The sequence below is a fragment of the Coptis chinensis genome, chromosome 5 (assembly GCF_015680905.1).
Source record: "Coptis chinensis isolate HL-2020 chromosome 5, ASM1568090v1, whole genome shotgun sequence".
NCBI lineage: Eukaryota > Viridiplantae > Streptophyta > Magnoliopsida > Ranunculales > Ranunculaceae > Coptis > Coptis chinensis.
Window position 1 is genome coordinate 8,924,236 of NC_141460.1, and position 19,719 is coordinate 8,943,954.

General features: G+C 35.6%; 2 protein-coding genes and 1 non-coding gene across 5 annotated transcripts; 1 reads left to right on the plus strand and 2 right to left on the minus strand.

Annotated features, from left to right (window-relative positions):
- The first annotated feature begins 9,625 nt into the window (after positions 1–9,625).
- SKL1 (shikimate kinase like 1) lies at positions 9,626–12,331 on the plus strand. 3 transcript variants are annotated; one of them, XM_086559533.1, is made up of 10 exons: positions 9,626–10,043; positions 10,128–10,174; positions 10,267–10,321; positions 10,409–10,481; positions 10,588–10,675; positions 10,810–10,892; positions 11,001–11,127; positions 11,649–11,727; positions 11,798–11,862; positions 11,983–12,331. In XM_086559533.1, the coding sequence occupies exons 1-10, from the start codon at positions 9,830–9,832 to the stop codon at positions 12,049–12,051; spliced, it is 900 nt and encodes a 299-aa protein (XP_086415659.1). In that variant the 5' UTR covers positions 9,626–9,829; the 3' UTR covers positions 12,052–12,331. The 3 variants fall into 3 exon arrangements, with proteins under 3 accessions (XP_086415659.1, XP_086415657.1, XP_086415658.1); XM_086559531.1 differs by having other exon boundaries at positions 9,699–10,043; positions 10,741–10,892; XM_086559532.1 differs by having other exon boundaries at positions 9,699–10,043; positions 10,759–10,892.
- Positions 12,332–12,873: 542 nt separating this feature from the next.
- On the minus strand, positions 12,874–19,318 carry MAB1 (Transketolase family protein). Its single transcript, XM_086559534.1, has 14 exons — positions 19,022–19,318; positions 18,871–18,921; positions 18,639–18,719; positions 18,523–18,549; positions 18,350–18,412; positions 18,152–18,238; positions 16,625–16,750; positions 16,091–16,224; positions 15,946–16,018; positions 15,768–15,833; positions 14,082–14,120; positions 13,848–13,972; positions 13,653–13,767; positions 12,874–13,178 (listed from the first exon to the last, which is right to left on the minus strand). The coding sequence occupies exons 1-14, from the start codon at positions 19,073–19,075 to the stop codon at positions 13,110–13,112; spliced, it is 1,110 nt and encodes a 369-aa protein (XP_086415660.1). The 5' UTR covers positions 19,076–19,318; the 3' UTR covers positions 12,874–13,109.
- Positions 16,889–17,035, minus strand: LOC147496545 (small nucleolar RNA snoR2/U65). The gene has a single exon (XR_015197276.1). It is a non-coding gene; the product is annotated as a small nucleolar RNA snoR2/U65 (small nucleolar RNA).
- Positions 19,319–19,719: the final 401 nt, after the last annotated feature.

A 19,719-nucleotide genomic window follows, 5' to 3' on the forward strand; every position in this document is an offset into this window, starting at 1 on the left:
AACTATGAGACTCATACTTTTGTGATCCTATTCTAACGCGGGAGGATGATCGTTGGGAAGAGATGAAGGCTGAGATGGAAGCCACACAAGTTTCGAAATATTTGCTTGAATGGCGAGCTTTCAGCCCAGTACCCCTCGGGGTTTTCCATACTTTATGGAGGAGGGGGAGGCACGAGCAACGTCATCGCCGAATGGGCCGGATCTTCGAGGCCATCGGGAGCTCGGGCCTCATCTCATGCTCCATCCTCTACCCGGCGGATTGGATGGTTTAGGGATATTATGAGTTGATGTTGTTTTTTATATGTTTTTATTAGTTGATGGATGTTAATTTTGAATTCCGTAGTTAAATTTGAATAATGGCGGGAGTTAATTGTATTTGAATTTGAATTTTTATTTTAATCTAGTTCTTTTCAAATTATGTGTTGATTTTATTGTTAATCCCATTTAAATACTTTGAATTGTTTTTGTTTTGGGGATGGTATATATGTATTGTTTTCTATTCTAAATTCAAAAAAAATGAATTTTTTATATGATCTTTCTCAAATTTTAGAAGGTGTTTTTTAGAAACTTAGGTTAATATGTAGGTAATATTTTGTATCTATAAATATATTACATGAGTATCTATGATTTTTATATGAAATATGAGTAGATATGGTGGTGAGGATGGAAATCTAAAATCACTATACCATATCCTAAGCGAAATTTAGGTTCTTTGAATATTTTTTTATAGGTAGGATGAAATAAAAAAAATCAGATTCTTTGAATGAGAATAGAGATGAAGAATAGAAAAGAGAAAGACCTTTGAAATCAAGATTTGTTAGTCGTTTCAAATAAGAAAAGAAAGTTTCCATCCAAATATATATATATATATATATATATAATAAAGAGTTAGAACTCCAAAAATAGAATCAAAGGAGTCAAAAGCCAAAGAAAAAAAAATATGGCTAAAGATGGAAACAAAGTGTAGAAGCAAAAGTAAAGAACAAGGCTTTCTCTAGTTACATAATATGAAGACTCTATTATCTCAGACTTGTCCTTTTTGAATATCAATTTCCTTCCTTCTTAAACAATCTCCTAATCCCCGCAACACCTAATAAAGACCTCTAGCTCAATTAGGAATAGGGTAGTGTGATAGTAATTGGCAGATGTGTTTGATCGACTCTGGCTTCCTTGTGTATCATTGAGATTGTAAGGTAAAGTGTGCCCACTGTACACTAAAGTAGCAAAACTTGAGTGGAAAAATCATAGTGGTTTTTGTCTTGACAATTATGTGATGACCTACTTAAGAACGCTATTCCGAGTTTTCATAAACGGACCTGGCAGTGCATTTTATAGTATTACTCATTGTATATATGTTTATTCATAGATGATTGATTATTATGCATATATTAGCCTAGGTTTTGACCTGATTATTCTTTATTCATTGCTAGTGAGATATATAGATAATTGGGAGCATAAATACGGAAACAATAGTTTTATTTCTTAGTCGTTGTAGTATAGATGAAGTTTGTGAGTACCTTCACTGGAAAACTCTCACGAGGCTATAACTCGACCACTAGGAAATTCCTAGTGATTTAAGGCCTTGTTGCATATGGTCAATGCAATCGCACTCGGCGAAACGAGAGTAGTTAGAACTCCATTTTTGGTCACTTATTCTAATTTCTCATATTTGCTTCATGACAAGCAAAATGCTGTTTGGGGGTGGTTTGATAAGAGCCTAAAACTGTAGTTTTAACCCCTTAACAATAATACTTTTAGACCAATTATGCGAGTAATAAATAAGAGTTAATGTTGATTATGTGCTTTTATGTATTTTAGGTATTGAAGTCAATTATGTGCAGAAATGTGTCACTTTGGGAAGATAAAGGAGCAAGGGTTGGTTTCTAAGAAGTTCTGTGATTAAAGGCCAAGATTCAAGGAGAAAAATCCTTTGTAAAGCCCGGTCAAAGCTGAAAAGTCAAAGTCAACGCTGGCAGAAACAACACACAAAAGTCAGCAGAACTTCTAAAGACCGTATCTTTGGGCTCAGACCTCGGAATTGGGCCTACCTTATGTCAAAACAACCTACTTGGAAATATCTTTCCAATTGTTCAAGTCTTGACCAAATCAGAGGAGCAAAAGTGGACGAAAAGTCTGTTGAAACAAAATCCAACTGAAAAGGTCTCTGTGGACTGAAGAAATTGGGTTTTGGGCTCGATTTTCCGACCCAAAACATGGCTCCTCAACCCATGCATGAAAATGTGGATCTTGTCTCCTCCATTTCAAGACACAAGACTTAACTCTTAAGCAATCCTGAGTTTTTAGGTAGCATGTAGCCATTAGCATAGAATTCTAGATCTAGTTTTACATTCCATAAATTAGTTTTCAATTATTGTTTTTAGATCTAGTTTTTACTTTGCAATAGATTAGTTAGAACAAGTAAATTATTAATTAAGAATCATATTTAGTTTTATAATAAAGTATTAGTTTTTAATTCCAATTTAGTTTAGTGATTAAATTCTTATTTAGTTTTAGTATTGTTAAATTCATATCTTAGTTGTTAATCATTTCTTAGTGTTAATTTAGTTTTGAATTATTGATTAGAAACTTTATATTAGTAAAGTTAGAATTTTTATATTATGTCTTGTTCAAATTCAAATGAAAATGATAGTTTGATGAATCAAGGCTAAACCTCTATTAGAGGGGTTTGATGAAGCTTTGATGAAAAATTAATTGTGTAGTGTAAAACTAGTTGTAAGAGTCTATTCCACTCTAGAAGGTAGTTGATTCGCCATGAGAATGGATTGGACTTCCTCACATGCTAGTCATTATTTGGTAGAGATTAACATGATTGATTAGGGATTAGAACGACCAATTCTTATCGTAAGAACGTAAGAATTGGATTACAACAATCTATACTAGTTTATTAAGTTGGATTCAAGGTGGAATCAAATTCTCCTAATTCTTTATCTATATTCAAACCTTAGTATTATTTGTTAAATTATCATATCTTGTTAGCATAATTTGCATCGTAGTATAATTCCCATCATTACTCTCATTAACTTTGGATAGACCGATAATCATAGAAAACATTGAATACTAAAGAACTAGGAGTGGAACAAATCTTTTACTCCAACTCTATTTCGATAGAATCGAGAGTAGAAATCTTTGATAAACAATTTAGACAAGAAAATAGTTTTAGTTTTACTTGCGTTGAGTTTTCATAACTTATTCGTAGGTAAAACTATATTTTTACTTATATCAGTAGTATAGATGAAGTTTGTGAGTATCTTTTCTGGAAAACTCTCACGAGGCTATAACTCGTCCACTAGGGATTTCCTAGTGGTTTAAAGCCTTGTTGCATACTGTCAATGCAACCACACTCTGCGAAACAAGAAGTAGCTTAGGACTACACATTTTTTTCCACTTATCTGTTTAATGTCTCTTCTATGCTTGAGGACAAGCAAAGTGATGTTTGGGGATGGTGTGATAAGCACCCAAAACTGTAATATTAAACCCTGTAGAGACATAGCAAATTGGTTGATTATGTATTTAATAATCATAAAATAATTATATTTTCATACTTTTGCAGGTTTCCGCAGTTAATGTAAAAATGATGATAAAACCTGTATTAAAGCCTAGGAATAGTGTATATATCTGAAGTCTTCCTACCAAGCCCGTGTGAAACCCAACAAAGCTGGACTAAAGCCCGGAGACTCAAATATGACATAATCAAGTCAGAACGGGATTACGTGCACAGAAGTATCAAACTTCCAAAACCCATATCTCTTGAACCAAGACTCTAATTTCAGTAAGTGAGTTGCTCAGACAATTAGCGCAATGAGCTCTACGAAAAGACGAGAAGTAAAAATGCCGAAATCCCAGCCCGCCACTAGACGCAAAACACGGATCCACTTTGTGGGCCCACAAGATTGGATGAGTAATCAATCATGGAGCAAGTCAAGACAAAATGTGCAAATTATTGGCACAAATTGACACCTTTCATGTCTTTAAATGCTTTGACTAGACTTTTGTGCAAGAATAGTATTTAGTTTTGGCTTGATTTGTATTGTGATAAGATGAAATTAATAAGAAGTAAATGGGGGAGGTGGTTTCACATGGGCAAGGAGAGAATGCTCTCAATATGTATGGAGGGAGGAAAGAAGAGCATTCATTCTCACATTCATGCATGTTTTCATTTTCATTTTTTATACTCTATTAGAGTACTCCACATTTTCTTAAAGCAAAGAAAAGCAACTTCCATGTTTTTGCATTTCTAGCTTTCTAGTTTGTAATCTAATTGTAATATCTTTCTTTGTCACTCTAATAAATGTCTTCTTATAAAATTAGGATTCTTCTATTCTACTTTCACTTCTTCTAATCTATTAGATATCCAAATTCTAATCATGAGTTTAACTCTCCAAATATCTCTTTCCATCTTTATTTCTTCTTGCATTAAAATTTAGTAAATCTAGTGAAATCTAAATTTTAGTAACTTGCACTTCAAATAACGTAGTAATTAGCTTAATTAAATCACCAATCAAATCCTTCTCACAAATTCCCTAGAGAGTAAATTCCGGTTAGTTGAAATTCAGTTTTTTAGTCCCAAGGTTTGGAATGATTCCCTTGAAATATATTTCAAAGTGAACATGAGCAAGGTAACTTGACAAATGTTCTCGAGTGTGTGAGAGTAAAACCTATACACATACAAAAAAGCAAACATCACTTCTCTCTCTTTTTTCTCTTGTGCTAATTGGTTAGTCAAAGCCTTCACTTTCCTCTCATATGTGCCAAATTGGCTAATGAGGAGAGCTACACTTTTCTTTTCTTTACTGAGCTCTTTTATCAAATCCTCATTCTCCTGTTGGAACTGACCCGATGCAGCCATATCGACCTCGAATCGGCTAATAGCAACAGCTTTCATCTAAGCCAGTAAGAAAGTATATCAGTAGCCAAATTTCACAAAGAATGTTGACTAAGAGCATCTTTAGGTGAGATACTTTCTTAGCATCAAACACCAAATTTCCAACAATTTAGTATTTTTTCATCTTCAGGAGAGTCACAGGTTGGTGAAAACACCAAACTAAATACCAAATCGACCAAAATTTGGTTCCAGCTTTGATGCTGTATCAAATCTCTCACGCGGTTTTGGAAAAACCGTGCGGTTTTTCTAACACCGTATGGGCTTAGGCTTCTATGGCGTAGTTTTGCCAAAACCGCGTGAGAGATTTGAAAAGAAAATAAATAAGAAAGTTAATGTGCGACACATCGCGTGGTTTTCCCAAAATTGCGTGTGCTTGGGCTTTTAAGATGGGATTCACTGCGCGGTGTTGAGAAAACCGCGTAGGCTATATGGCACGGTTAATCCAAAATCGCATCATTTGATGTCGAAAATTTGATGTTTCTCCTAAAGTTGGTTGATGTTTTTTTTATTTGGTGTTTGGTTTGGTTCAAAAATTTAGTGTTTTCTTGGTTTCTCTCCTAAAGATGCTCTAATACCATATAAAGCAAATACAACAACAAACCTTTTCAAATGAATCTCACATGATGCGGAAGCGTTCAAAAGCTGAGATTCTAGTCATGGCAGATTTATCTCTAGGGAGAATGGTATTGGTCACAAGAGTTTGGCTAAGACCAAGTATTAGTTTGTAGGCAAAGAGGGGAGCAGACTTAGGGACTCGGTGATTTGGACCAATCAAAAATTGAAGCTGAAAAAAAACTCATCTGATATAATGGAAAGGCGAGATGATGAGCCTGCACCAGGTTTCGATACTGGATTTGTTAAGGTAGGAGGAGCTCCAAAAGTAGCATCACCCTCATTTTCATAAGGCTTCTGTTTTTTCTTCTCACCAACTCAGGTATGCATTTCTTGGCCTTGGGCTAGAGCTTTTGAAGGTTCACCTACGGTTGTCTTGATGGTACCCAAAATGATTTTCAACCCAGAGCTTTTTCCAAGTCTAGAAGTCATATCTATGTACAATAACGAATTGTGATCAAACACATCTTGCAAAAGAGCATATTTATAGAAATATGAGACTTCTTGTTTGATTTTGGGGAAAAGATCTTCAGTTATTATGAAGCCACTATCTTCATAATCAAAATAACATTGGGGCACATTCCGAGGTAGTTCCAGATTAAACGAATTTTGAAAAGCACGAGAAGAGCAAGGTTGTAAGAAACCTTGGGCCTTAGTCGTTGGTCTAGGGTCTCGATCTCAGTTTTGATCCATTTTGAGTACACTACCCTTGAGAATATATAAAGGAGTGAGATAGTTTTTCACATCATGTAAAGTAACGGTCACAGCAGGGTTTCCATAGATATCGGCACCGGTTTTGGCATCTACTTCTTCTTTGGAACCTTTCAAGTGCTCCATGACTCTTGCCGAGTTTCCTTTACTTCTTGAAGTGGGAGGTCTTAACACTGAGAACAATAGAACAAGTGCATTGATCAAATGAGGAGCTGAAAACGTAAAAGGTAAAAGGTAATATACCTCCAAGATTGAAAACGTGATGCACCAAGGGAGGCACAGCTTCGGTTTCGACTGATTCCCATTAACCAGAGACGATGACGGGATAGAGAGGCCACTGTCTATCACTATCTCGATTTACTCTGATGATACCTTTAACATCAGTCTTATTCCATTTCTTGTGGTAATAGTAGCTAGTATATTTTTCTTGACCAGTCATTTGTTTAAAAGTGCCTTCAACAAAAGTGTAATGGTCAAAGATGTCGATTAACTTAATTCGTTTTGTTTCCTTCAATTCGGGGGATAGATGGCCATTATAAAAATTACATATATACATCAATCTCTAAAAATTGCCCATGCATCAATCGAGTTTTTCTTTTTTCTAACTTATTTAAGATGGCAGAGTGTGCTGAAACTTTTGATTTGTGGAGGGTCCAGAAAGGCAATCCAGAAAGAAGCTTTTGAGTTTTTTTTAATGGCGATGGGTTTTTGTGTTTTTAGATTGCGTATAAGTTAAGAGAGAGATAGGGACAGTGAGTTTTATACTCATAGTTTGGGCCTAACGTTTTGTTTCCAACAGTAACCACTTAAATTTTCGAATTTTAAATGTTAAATTTTTCGTAATTTATTCTCGAAATATTCAAATTTGAAAGTTTGAAATTTGAAAGTTTCGAGAGAGGAGCGATGTTGTGAGCAAATATTGTCAAGTCAATATTTCAGCCTGTTATTTCAATACTAAATCGAGATATCGACGGCCGATATCTCTCTTAAGTTCAAATATTAGAGGAGAAAGCGGAAAATGGGGAAAATAAGGAGGAAGATGGACACGTGGCATCAAATGATTGGACATCAGTGGAAAATGAAGACTAAAAGGACTGATTCATGAGAGAGAAGATCAAAAAACTCAAAACAAGAACAAAAGAGAGAGATCATAAAGAACACCATTGTTATTCAATAAAACATACTTCATTTCATCTCGAATTCCAGTTCAACATTCAAGTACTTGTTAATTCTTTAGTGGATCATTCTTGATCACCACAGTAGTTTCATCTATAAGGCCTTATACCTATGGAATCCATCAACTAAAGAGTTCAAAAAGTTACTATAAGCCCTTACTAAATCTATGAGGGATGCAACACTGAAGGCTGTCCACTTACGTCACATTGTTTACGGATTGGGGTATGATTCATCTATGAATGATTATAAGGTGATAAAGATATTGTACCACCATTATTCAGCTAGATCGATAAAAGATATCAATCACTTTGATTCCCATGCCCATGTCTATTCCATGCGAACGAACTCATGTAGAAGATTCAAGATGTCCCTTATTTTCTCTATACTCCATGTCCACTCGCTGATATAGCCACTGGGATATATATAAATGGTGCAATCCACTGGTTAGGGAAGGAAGTTCCAAAAATAAAGAGTGGCCGTCTAAGGGATGCTTTCATGCTTATTATGGCATTTTTTTTTCTTTTGATGTTGCTAATGAGGAGTACAAAAAGGTACCACATCTTGACATTGACATGAAAAGTAGCCTCCTGGAATTGGGTTATTTAAAAAAAGCTTCTACACCTACAAAATTGTTGGAAAATCTAAGTGTAAATAGAAAGTAGTTCCATATATGAAAGATAGTGTACTTGAACAACTTTAAGAAGTTGGTCTAGTGGTACACATGCATTTTGGAATCCAAGTTGAATGTAAAGGGTTGAATTTTGGAATCCAAGTTGAATGTGAAGGGTTCAAACCCACTCCCTAACAAAATAGACATAAGAATATATTGAATATTATATGATCTATGATTGGGCCTTGGGGGTCTTGGATTTAGACTTGTATAGTTAGGACTTAGTTTTTATTTTTGGATGTCACAGACAGTTATCAAGAAGTTACTGACGGTTGTTTTTTAGATAACTACCATTCTATTTTCTGTCTGTTATAAAACTCTTTAAACATTGTCTTGGAGGGATATACTTGAAAAAACAAAGTGACTCTTAGAACAAACATAGTGGCTATTTGAAGAGACACTTTTGTTTTATATAAACCCTTGTCTTGTTCATTCAAAGGACGCTCAAAAAAGATCTCTGAAGAAGAAAAAAAAAATCTTTTGAGAGTGACAAAAACGTCCATGTCTTTTCTCCTTGTCGATTTCTAAAGTTTAATTGAGAGTAAAAAAATCTATTAAAAAGTTCGTTAGGGCTTTGAAGTTGTGGTGCTATGATTTCGAAGTAACTGATTGTTGTATCCTGAGAAGATAACACCTGAAGAACTATGAGCACTCGGGCAGGGATGAAATTCGTCTTTAGGACATTGCATTTGCAACTCTCAATCATCAACAGTAATTTCTTTTATTGTTATTTGTTTTATTCTATAAACTCTACATTATATGAACTCCACGTGGATTTAGAAGATGAATAAAGAGCTGATTTTAAGTTAAAATAGTTTTCTCATAATGGAGAATTAAAAAATTAGTCTAAACAAAAATGTTTAACCTTGTCAAAAGTCGTTTTGAAATTTGAAAAATTCAGACTATTGGATAATTTTATAACATTGTAAGCAAATTTTGATATGTCTAGACTATCTTCAAATATGCTGATTTTTTTTAAGGATAATCTATATTGTAGAGAGAACATCTCTACTAAAAAAATCAACTTCTAATTTATTGTTTTTTATGATGGAGTTTTTTTGGAATTCGTATAAGTAGAATTCATATAACAAGCAGGTTCTATAAAACATCATCTTCTTTATTCACTCTGTTATGTATAAAATTTTGCTTTGTTCAATTATTCTATATTGATGTGTGGTTCCAACAAAAATTACAAAAATTTCATGGGATTATGATAATGTGTTTATTACAAAGGAATACGGCGTGAAGGAATCATGGACACAAATATTGAGCATAAGCGTACCACCATCATTTATTATTGCGTACTTAAGCGACGTGAAAGTTCTACGGTTGTGGCATAGTGAGCTTTAGCTTTGTATGGCCCAAGAAATGGATCGTGTAGCAGCCTTGTCACGTTGATACTCACGCTAGCAGCCTTGTGTCACTGAAAGCAAGTACTACTGTAGTAGTAATTAAGAATGTTTAAGCCCTTTGATTCCATGTGTCCACATCAAAGCAGACGACTATGCATGCAAAATTGCAAACAACTCTCCAGCTAGGGGTGGAAATTTTTTGGACTGGGCTCAAGTCTGAGTTTCGGGCTTTGGGCTAAATTTTGGTCCCACAGTTATCTTCCCTCTGACACCAATCATCTCCATTATATGTTCAGACTTTAAACGAGGATGTGGACATGTTGTAACCTTACTAACCTTACCACTAACCTGGTCAGGCAGTGGTCTGGGTAACAGAAAACACACTCACACACTCACTCAAAAAAAATGGAGACCAGAACACTACTACAATCCTCAATTACCACAAGTTTGAATTTCTACACCCACCAATTAAGCTCACTCTCCTTGATCAATGCTAAACCATTTCATTTTCAAAGAAGTCACACAACCTCATTGCCACCTGCGAAAGTAACAAAGCCCATCACTCCTACTTTAAGAATATCTCCCTCAAGATGCTCACTCCAAGATGAACAACTTCCCGGCAAATAACTTCATTCATTGTTGAATTTTCCCCTACTTTATTTTTGAATGTTTCTGCTTCTTATTCCGCGTGTTTGTGTTATAGGTGCGGATAAAAATGTTGTGGGGCAAGACCACTCAGTTGCATTAAAGGTGAGACTAGTCCTTTTTTATTCAAGAAACATGTACAACATCTGTAAATGAAGAATAATATGTTCTATTTTATGTACAAAATTTTGATGCAGAATAAGGCAGCAGAGATATCGAGCCAATTAAAAGGAACATCCATATTTCTTGTAGGTAAGTGTATGAATTATGATTCATTTAACAATGCGCGTATATGTATGTTTATTGTGTTCATCTCTAGTGAATGATATCGTTTTGTAGGGATAAATAACAACATAAAAGCTAAACTCGGAAATGTTTTAGCAGATATGCTAAGATATTACTACTTTGACAGGTAAAGGTTTCTTTATCATGTGTCACTTAATACTAATTGGTATTTTGACTTGTAAAAAAGATCATTTGGTTATTAATGTGTTATGTGTTTGATTTTCTCTAATCAGTGATAGTCTGGTAGAGCAGGCTGCTGGTGGTGAAGCAGCTGCCAAATCTTTCCGAGAGAAAGATGATAAAGGATTCCTTGAATCTGAGGTGACTTCCACTTCTCTCAATACCATTTGCTAGAAGATTTTTACAGGATTATACACTGTATGTAGGTTTGGCATCTGATTAAGGAATATACTGTGTTGCAACAATGTGTTATAAGAGTGATGCTTATATGGCAGACTGAAGTACTGAGGCAACTATCTTCAATGGGGCGTCTGGTGATTTGCACTGGAGATGGTGCAGTTAAGAGCTCAACCAATTTGTAAGGATATACTGCATGAGTTTAGTCCTCTGTTTTAGCCATTTTCATGGTTAAATCTACTTGCTACTCTGCTTTAGTCTAATGTTGTTTAGTGCCTCTACTGTATAGGTCCTTCATGAGACATGGTATTTCAATTTGGATAGATGTTCCAATAGTTGTACTAGCTAAAGAGGTCAAAGAAAGTGGGAATCAACCCCCTCCTGATGATGTTATATTAAACTCTGATCCTTCAAAGGTTAGATTCACCCAAGCTTATTGTTAACTAACTCTATCTTCATTTCTTAAGAAACATGATATCCTTACTAACATGAATATCCGTACAAGTAGGGTTTATGTGTTTTGTAAAGCATCCTCACTTTTGATGCCAGAGTAAGGAAGACTTCCTCCATACTAGACTGCCCAGAGTCCCCAAGTCCAACGTCAAGCCCTAAATTCTTTGTTTTGTTTTACTTTATCCTATTGTTGTTGGTTTACGTGTGGGTAACTAATTGGGTTACTTGTTGAGCAAACAGAGATCCTAAGTTTTTCGTTAAGCTAGTTTGTAAAGGTTGAAGTTGTGATTTTTAAGGGTCTGCGAAAAAGTCGTATTTCGGTTTATTCTTTATTTAGGGTTTATTGTCTATAGCTCGTGTTTGTAATTCGTTTCTTGCTTCCTCAACAAATTTACATCGGTTTTCTGTTCCATCTTCGAGAATTGTGGTAATTTCTCTCACTTCATGCTCATTTAACCACCATACTGTATTTTACAATATGCAGGCAGTGGCTAAGCTAACTGAGCTGTTTGAAAGAATGAGAGGCGGTTATGCAACAGCAGATGCAACAATCTCACTCCAAAGTGAGTACACTTGATATTTAATACTAGACCGAACAACATTTTGTTATTTAATACTCACTTGATTTGACAGAAGTAGCTTCTCAATTGGGCTATGACGACACGGATGCAGTTACTATAGAAGACATGGCTATGGAGGTGAAGAAACAACCACAGCTTCTTACAACTGTGAATAAGACATGCAACTATACAAAACTTCTAATTAATAGTGTTTAATCTAACCATGGGATTTCTCTCCGTCTTATTCTTGCAATGCAGGCATTCAGAGAGATTGAGAAACTGACAAGAGTAAAGAAGATGATGGAAGCCGCTGCAAGACCATTTTAACCACTGCAAAGCTTTTCAAGAGCCAAATTTCCATTGTGAATACCAGTGTAGCTTTGTAGCTATAACCAGAGCAACCGAGTTTTTAGTTCCTGCTTAATGGGATATTGGTCGTGTTCGCCGTGGTTCCGTATGTGGAGGTTATACTAGCCAAAATCATGTCAAATTCCATGTCGAGTGTGAGATATAATGGATTATCTGTGTTCAACTTAATTGGAAGCTAGAAAGATCCGTATCATCTTTGTCTTTGGTCATGAAGTAAAAATGAGCCCCTATTGCACCATTTTTCTATATGCAAGTGATACTCGCCATTACATTTGACAATTGCCCAGATAAACTATTTAAGAACTTACTTCTTGTTAAATGAAATAGGAATTCCATATATAATTCCTAAGATCTGAATTAGAAGTTGCTTTACTAATTTTGTATGTCTCTTGACATAAAACAAGGAAAATTAAGGAATCGCACGCCCAAAATTCGTATCAGACGGGGTAGAAGTATTGAAATTCAATTCACCATGTAAGTACTTAAACAGCTCAGGGAAATGCTTACAAGTAGGTTAGAGCTTCCATTTGAATTTAGAAGCCAAAATGTTATCACTATTTGTCACGATTGATTCGCAGCCAGTGTTATCGCTAATTGTCCCAATTTATTTGTCGTATTAGAAATACCAATTTCCTTCACAGGCAATGAAGAACCTTCAAAGTTAAAAGTTCCTTATGATTTACAACCTAGCAGTTGAATTACATATACATGGTCATGGCATACACCTCGGTCTTCCCTCGCACTATTCTACAAATTTGACAAACTACAGCAACAATCAACTAACCAGAAAAGATACTGCTCAGTGTTTCCCATTGTATTCCTCATGTGGGCAGATGAGTTACGAATATGAAAGGAAAATAATACCATCCATTCTTTTAAAGGATGAAAGATGCGAAGGGGGCAAACAAATTGCTGCTAGTGATGATGATTTACAAATTTAAAAGAATCAGTGGCACAACTATAACAGAAAACACAAAAATGAGCATCAAAGAAGCCTCCACAACATATTGCTTAAGCTAAGCAACTGCTGCCATTGGAATAGATCTGTGGCATGCCCTCTTAGCAGCACGTACTATATCTTCCACCTGCAAAACAATCCACCCAAACAGCAACAAAGTAAATAAAAAACGAAGCACTTCTGGTCAAGATGGACGCTCCTACTGTAAATAGGAGAAAATGCAAACCACAAGTAATTCAAGTCTTCAAGTGTTCCGCGGCATTAGACCCGCTACTCAGCTACTGCATGGAATTTTTTCTAGCATGGAATCCCAGAGGGGTAATGCTACATGATTGTAGGAACCTAGTTCTACAGACAGTATCATCGTGTTTTGCCAATTCTAAACAAAGTGGCAGATCACCGATCGAATATAAACCCCGATCAATTCTTGGATGGAATAATAATTCGGTGCAATCCATTTAGTTTATTTAAACTCGGGCACTTATATGTACCAGAGTAAAGCTACACAAACCGTAGCCTACATATGAATCTACCAGACATCTATAGCTCCTAGGTTCAACAGATTCTTAGCAATTAGGAAAAGAAGTCGCAAGAAATTGACCTGTGGAACTGCCAATCTCTCAAGATTTGCAGCATAAGGCATGGGAACATCAGCACCAGCAATCCTCTCAACCGGTGCATCGAGATACTCAAAGCTTTCTTCAAGAACAGATGCACTGTTTAAAGCACAACAACTTGAATAAGTACAACTAAAACATGATACCAGCAAAAAGAACTACAGGGAAAGGAGTCATACCAGATTTCGGCACCAACTCCATGCTGGGGGAAGCCCTCTTCGACTGTCACCAGTCTGTTGGTTTTCCTAACAGAAGTATTGATGGTGTTTCTATCTAATGGACGGATTGAACGCAAATTTATGACCTACATCAGCAACTCTCAAATCATTAGTATCTGGAACTACTGAAAACTAGATCTAGTCAACAGTTTACAAGGTAAGGATGATGTATATCTTATAGAAGTAGGCATTTACCTCAGCACTGATTCCTTCCTTTGAAAGAATCTCAGCAGCCTGGATATTTATCAAGTGTCAGCACCAGATAACTTACATATTATAAATAAATAAATAAACATTTCCTAAAAAAATATTCATAATCATACCCAGACAGAGAATTATTAAGAAAATTAAAATGATAAGCTTTCATAACTGAAAGCATCTCACAGGGAGGTCAAGTAAGCAACATCTGTGTTTTATAATTACTAGCTTCTTGATGAGGAAACTACAGATAGGAACATATGAGATATCCAAGAGCTTTGATAATTTTCCATACCAAACCCCTAGCTAGATAGTAAATACTAACTCATCGACAACATGTAACTGGAGTACCTCTCTTAAACTCCAACTTAATGTGCACAAAAAGTTCATTTAACAAATAGTTAATTGTAAAACAATCTACTATTAAACCGTAAGCAATATAAAATATCTGAAAAATGTCCAGAACATAATCATATGAAACAGTACAAAATACAGTCAGCTATATACTTATAGTCAATAGTGCTCATCGAGTTAGCAACAAGCTTTCAACAGCCTCTCTCTCCTAAGATTATCACCACTATCCTGCAGTTGTTGCTTCCATTTATTTACCTAAACCAACTTAACCAAGGAATTTGAATAGGTGTACATGTTCATTTTAAAGGAATATTTTGTTACTTGGTTATCTCTGTCATTGATATCTTGTTTTTTTTGTGGTGTATACAACCTTGATTGGCAGCTTCAGAATCAATAAATAAAATACAGCTGAAGTAAGAGATATTGTCAACAAAGTGATCCAGTTCAGATGTGTAGATACTAAAAATGTAATATTTAAAATCAATAGACTATTCTGGATTGTGTTGCTCATGCATGTAAATGAAACTTAACATTTTCTGTTGAATGAGATTAGCTTGACCATTAATGCTTTACATTTGTGATTTGTTCAAGTAAAATGACTAAGCATTCTACTACGGCGGCATGATGCCATGATGATGAAAGAAAAGTATAGATTAAGACAGCATTAAAGCAAAAGGAACTAATACAAGTATAGAATGTATCAGGATTAGGCATCCGCATATCCTTGCTTTAAAGGGGTGACATACTAAGATTTAATTTGTAACAGAGACACTCTTGCTTTGTTAAAAGGGTTTGCAATTGGAGAGGTAATTTTGGTAGATTGTAGTGTCTTGCAACAAGAACCGGTCCTTATTAACTCTTGTAATTTTTTTAAGTCTCAATGAGTGAATGAATTTTTTTACCAATCAAAAGAGAAAAAGCATCAGACCAGGTGAGCTGAAGATACGTGAAGTGAAAATCAAGATTTACTATACAGTAAGAATATTATCCAAGTCTGAGCACAGTAATTTTCACAATTACTCTTTTGACCTATGTTACATTGACACGGAGAAATATTAAAAATTGAGGTATATATCACATATAATATGTGTCTGTGGTGTGTCCGTGTCGTGGCTACGTATCCGACACGGTTTATTTTTAAAATATGGTGTGTCCATGTAACATAGCTTTTGACCACCTTTGCTGAATTCCAGGTAATCCAGGTTTTAGGTACCCACTACAAAAGTATAAAGGTACTGTGGGAAACCCCAGATATATATATCCGGAAAACATGTCTAAGAGATTCAAGAGTTACTTCTAATATATCTTAAAGAAAAAAGACTAACGGACCTGCAAAGCATAGCTAACCATCTTTGAAAAGGCTGTGATAGTGATGTCCTTCCCTTCTCTCTCAATCTGTCAACAGCACACATGAGACTGAGAAACAAAATGTATGCATTACAAGTTCAATATAGATAATAGCAATTCAAACTCCAAAGCAACTCATTTCCGTCAACAAAAACTATACCTTTGCCTTGCCTATTGGAAGGCAGAAACTGGAATCAAGAACTTCTGCTGAAACGGGGAAAGATTCACCATATCTGCATCACAAGATAAGGCATTAATCAAATCGCACAGGGGGGCAATTTGTCATAAAGCATGCACCAACTTACAGTAACTCATTTTCAAGGAAAACAACTGGGTCAGGGTCCCTAATAGCAGCTTTTAGCAGGCCACGAGCATCTTCAGATGAGTATGGTACCAGCACTTTCAGCCCAGGACAGGAACCAAACCATGCTGCATAGCACTGCATTATTATTATAATGTCAGCATCTCAAGTTCTGTCCCAAAAGATATTCCATTCCTTAAATGCGGTTAAAAATTAATATAATGCCAGACCAGCAGTGATCAAGTCCTGTACCATCGTAATAACATAGTGGATGCATGTGTAGAGTGAGGAGTTCTAGAGTCATTAATGAAGATCTGTAATGCTAGTGGCTAAAGAGCTAAAGGTCAATTATCATGGGGTAACAGGAAACCATCTCTTGTTAACAGCTGTAATTATGTTATCAACCTCTAATATCTACTATCAATTCCAGATTAAATTTAATGCTCCAAAATGTATTAAGAAATAACAGGAAAACCTAGAAACCTGAACAAGAATACCTGCCATAAGGAGTGCGGTGAATAAAAGTTATGTAATATACCTGTGAATGCTGGGCACCAACACCAGCTGCAGCTCCATTTGGCCCCCTAAAAACAATTGGTACAGATATCTGACCAGCAGACATATAGTTTGATTTCGCTGCAGAATTAATGATGTGATCAATTGCCTGCACCGAAGCGGAAATAGTTATGATAGATAGCTCTGATAAAGGGCACACAATATCGAATTAAAACGTTCAAGGTTTAATATCTAGGTAACACGGACACTTTTTTTAAGCGGTAAAATTTTCAAAAATAAAAGAAAAAATTGTAATTGCAAAAAACGGGTCCATGGAAAAATATTGTAAATTCGATCCATAGGTTCCCATCAAAATGCAAAAAATTGATATAGATCTAATCATAGCATCTTTAGTCAATGCATAATTGAGCTACCGCAGAAGTGGCATCAGACCATTAACATTTTGATATAGGTCAAACATGGACACTTCATATACTTCAAAAAAAATCCGTGTCTGACACACAATAACGTGGCTGACACACGGACTCATTATGCAGATTGCAGACTTTTTGAAACTAAGGTTCCTCTTCAAACCCTAAAAGACTAAGAACATATAAGTCCATGGTATGTCATTTTCATAGTACTTTATTTACAAGGAGATGCTTTCTAAGGTCCTAAGCCCAAGAGTTAGTTATGTAACTAAAGAAAAGTACTTGTTTTCCTTTTAATTAACCATGTCCCCGTGTCGCACACCGACATGTGTAACCATGTTTATGTGACTTAGCCTAGTAGTACAAACAAAAAGATCACTATTCACACATATATCGATGACAATTTGAATCCATTCCCGAAATTTCCCAGTTTGGATGTTCCAATCCTTATGATAAATATTCAAAAGTAAGTCCCAAAGAAAACAGTGGACATTATGCAAAAAGTTAAATGTAATAGTTTCAGGATAGACCATGGGTACATTAAAGATGACAGACCCAATATGACATGAATAGGTGTGTCCGTATCCACTAAAGATACGAAATATCTGACACAGCGAAATATCAAAAATTGAGATAATCACATACAATATGTGTCCGGTATGCGTCCGACACGGACACGTGGATACGTATCCGACACTGAATATTTTTGAAATATGGCGTGTCCATGTTACATAGTTATTAAGGAGAAAACAAAATACAAAATTAAAATCATCTTTGCATGCTAAACACAAAAGCAGCTCCTAATAGTTTTAAGCTAACGTTGTCGGAGGTGAGGCGGGACACAAGGTGTTAGGATTCTCAACTAAACCTTAGGCAGCCTTGGCACTGCTCTAGGAATCCCTTTGACAACGACCTGCAACTTTTTCACTAAATTTTATTGCTTTAGCCCCTACTTGGCAAAGAGGCCCTGCCTTGGACAGTGGTAGTTTTTGATAATGTGTATTCAATTATGATTACAAGCAGAATCCAAATAATTTAGATAAAAGTCTATAACATTGTACAAATAGTAGTGACCGAAACAAGAAAAATGCATTCTATCAATGTATCAGAAATTGCCTTTAGAACAGAAAGGGTCAAACCTGCATGGAGAAGTTAAATGTCATGAACTCCACAACAGGTCGAAGACCATGGTAAGCAGCACCAACTCCAATTCCAGCAAACCCAGCCTACACGAGAGAATGTTGATGAGTTTATTAGCACTTAGAAAGTTGCATCAAGTTAGAGATTGGGATACAAAATAACTATTAAGAAACAGTACGTGGAAGATTCATACACACCTCTGTTATTGGAGTATCAACAACTCTGTCCGGACCATACTTATCCAAGAGCCCTTTTGTAATCTAAAGACAATAATAGAGTGTGTTGCTTTTCGAGAAATAACATAAACAAATTCAACCACATTCCTAGATGACAAAATGACTATGATTTCATCTTTCTATTGAGGTCTTACCTTGTAAGCACCCTGGTACTCACCAACCTGCAAAAGAACAACACCAAAAAGTAAGAACCAAAATGTATTGTGTAATCTCTGTTTTCCCAAGCAAAGAAATTTTTTATCCTTATTACCTCTTCACCCATCACAAAGACCGTGGGGTCAGCAGACATTTCCTCATCGAGAGCAGAATTCAAAGCATCTCGGACCGTCATCTGGAAATTACAAAATCCCAAAATTTCGATTAACCCATTGCCACGAGATTCATTTGCACCACCGACACTTCAAAATTAGTGCAATTTAATTGCACAGTGAACATCAACTTAAAACAATAATTGAAGTAAATAATGAAATAATAATATGTACCTCTTTCGCCCCCGTTGCATAACATCTCGAGGCAATCACAGCAGGCCTAATCTGGTAAAAAAAAAAAAAGAAAATACAAACTTAAAAAACAAACAAACGAAGAAAGAAGAAAAAAAAAAAAATAGGTTTTTATTATTATAAATTTATTTACCAAAGAAGTAACACCTCCGGGATTAGTAAACTTTAGTTTCAACAGTCCCAACATCTTAAAACTCCCTCTGATTTACTATCAAAAACAGAAAAAGAATAATTCCAAAGGACTCAGGATTATACAAGAAAAAAATAGATCTTGAATGACGGAAAATAGATCTGCTTGGTTGAATATCTAGTATTGAGTTGGTGGCAGGCGCAGAAAGATAAAAAAAAAAAAAACAAAACACTTATTTGTAGTAGTGGGGTTAATTTTGGTACTGAGATTTGTTTTTGGACATTTGGAAGTTTGTACCTTATTTAGCTCGGCGCTCGTGGCCTCAATCATCACTCACGTGAGAATGTTGGGTATTTCTGCTTCGCTGTCTGTTTTACTGCCACGTGTGACGTCCGTTTTGTTGGTCCGTCAAGTTTCAATATCTGTTGGAGTAAATAAAAAGGCGCCGACTAGAACACATTAGACATGCTCCAGCACCCTAAAAACTTGCCAACCTGATTGGCTAAAAAAGAATGACGTGGCAATAACTAAAAATAAAGAAAAACAGACATAAAAAATAAGAGAAATTGAGAAACCAAAAATAGAAATACAACAGACGAGAACAACACGATTCCACTTTCTTCTTCCTTGACAAATTTGTAGATGAACCTGAACCGGCCGATATTGATATTTCACTATAAGATCGCTGTTTTTTAAGTAAA

Excerpts from the sequence above, each read along its gene's own strand:
- SKL1 (XM_086559531.1), top strand. The coding sequence starts at position 9,830 with ATGGAGACCAGAACACTACTACAATCCTCAATTACCACAAGTTTGAAT. Across the intron at positions 10,175-10,266 it reads ACCACTCAGTTGCATTAAAG|AATAAGGCAGCAGAGATATC; the intron begins GTGAGACTAGTC and ends ATTTTGATGCAG. Across the intron at positions 11,728-11,797 it reads TGCAACAATCTCACTCCAAA|AAGTAGCTTCTCAATTGGGC; the intron begins GTGAGTACACTT and ends TTGATTTGACAG.
- MAB1 (XM_086559534.1), bottom strand. The coding sequence starts at position 19,075 with ATGTTGGGACTGTTGAAACTAAAGTTTACTAATCCCGGAGGTGTTACT. Across the intron at positions 16,019-16,090 it reads TTCCTTGAAAATGAGTTACT|ATATGGTGAATCTTTCCCCG; the intron begins GTAAGTTGGTGC and ends CTTGTGATGCAG. Across the intron at positions 13,973-14,081 it reads AGGAAGGAATCAGTGCTGAG|GTCATAAATTTGCGTTCAAT; the intron begins GTAAATGCCTAC and ends TTGCTGATGTAG.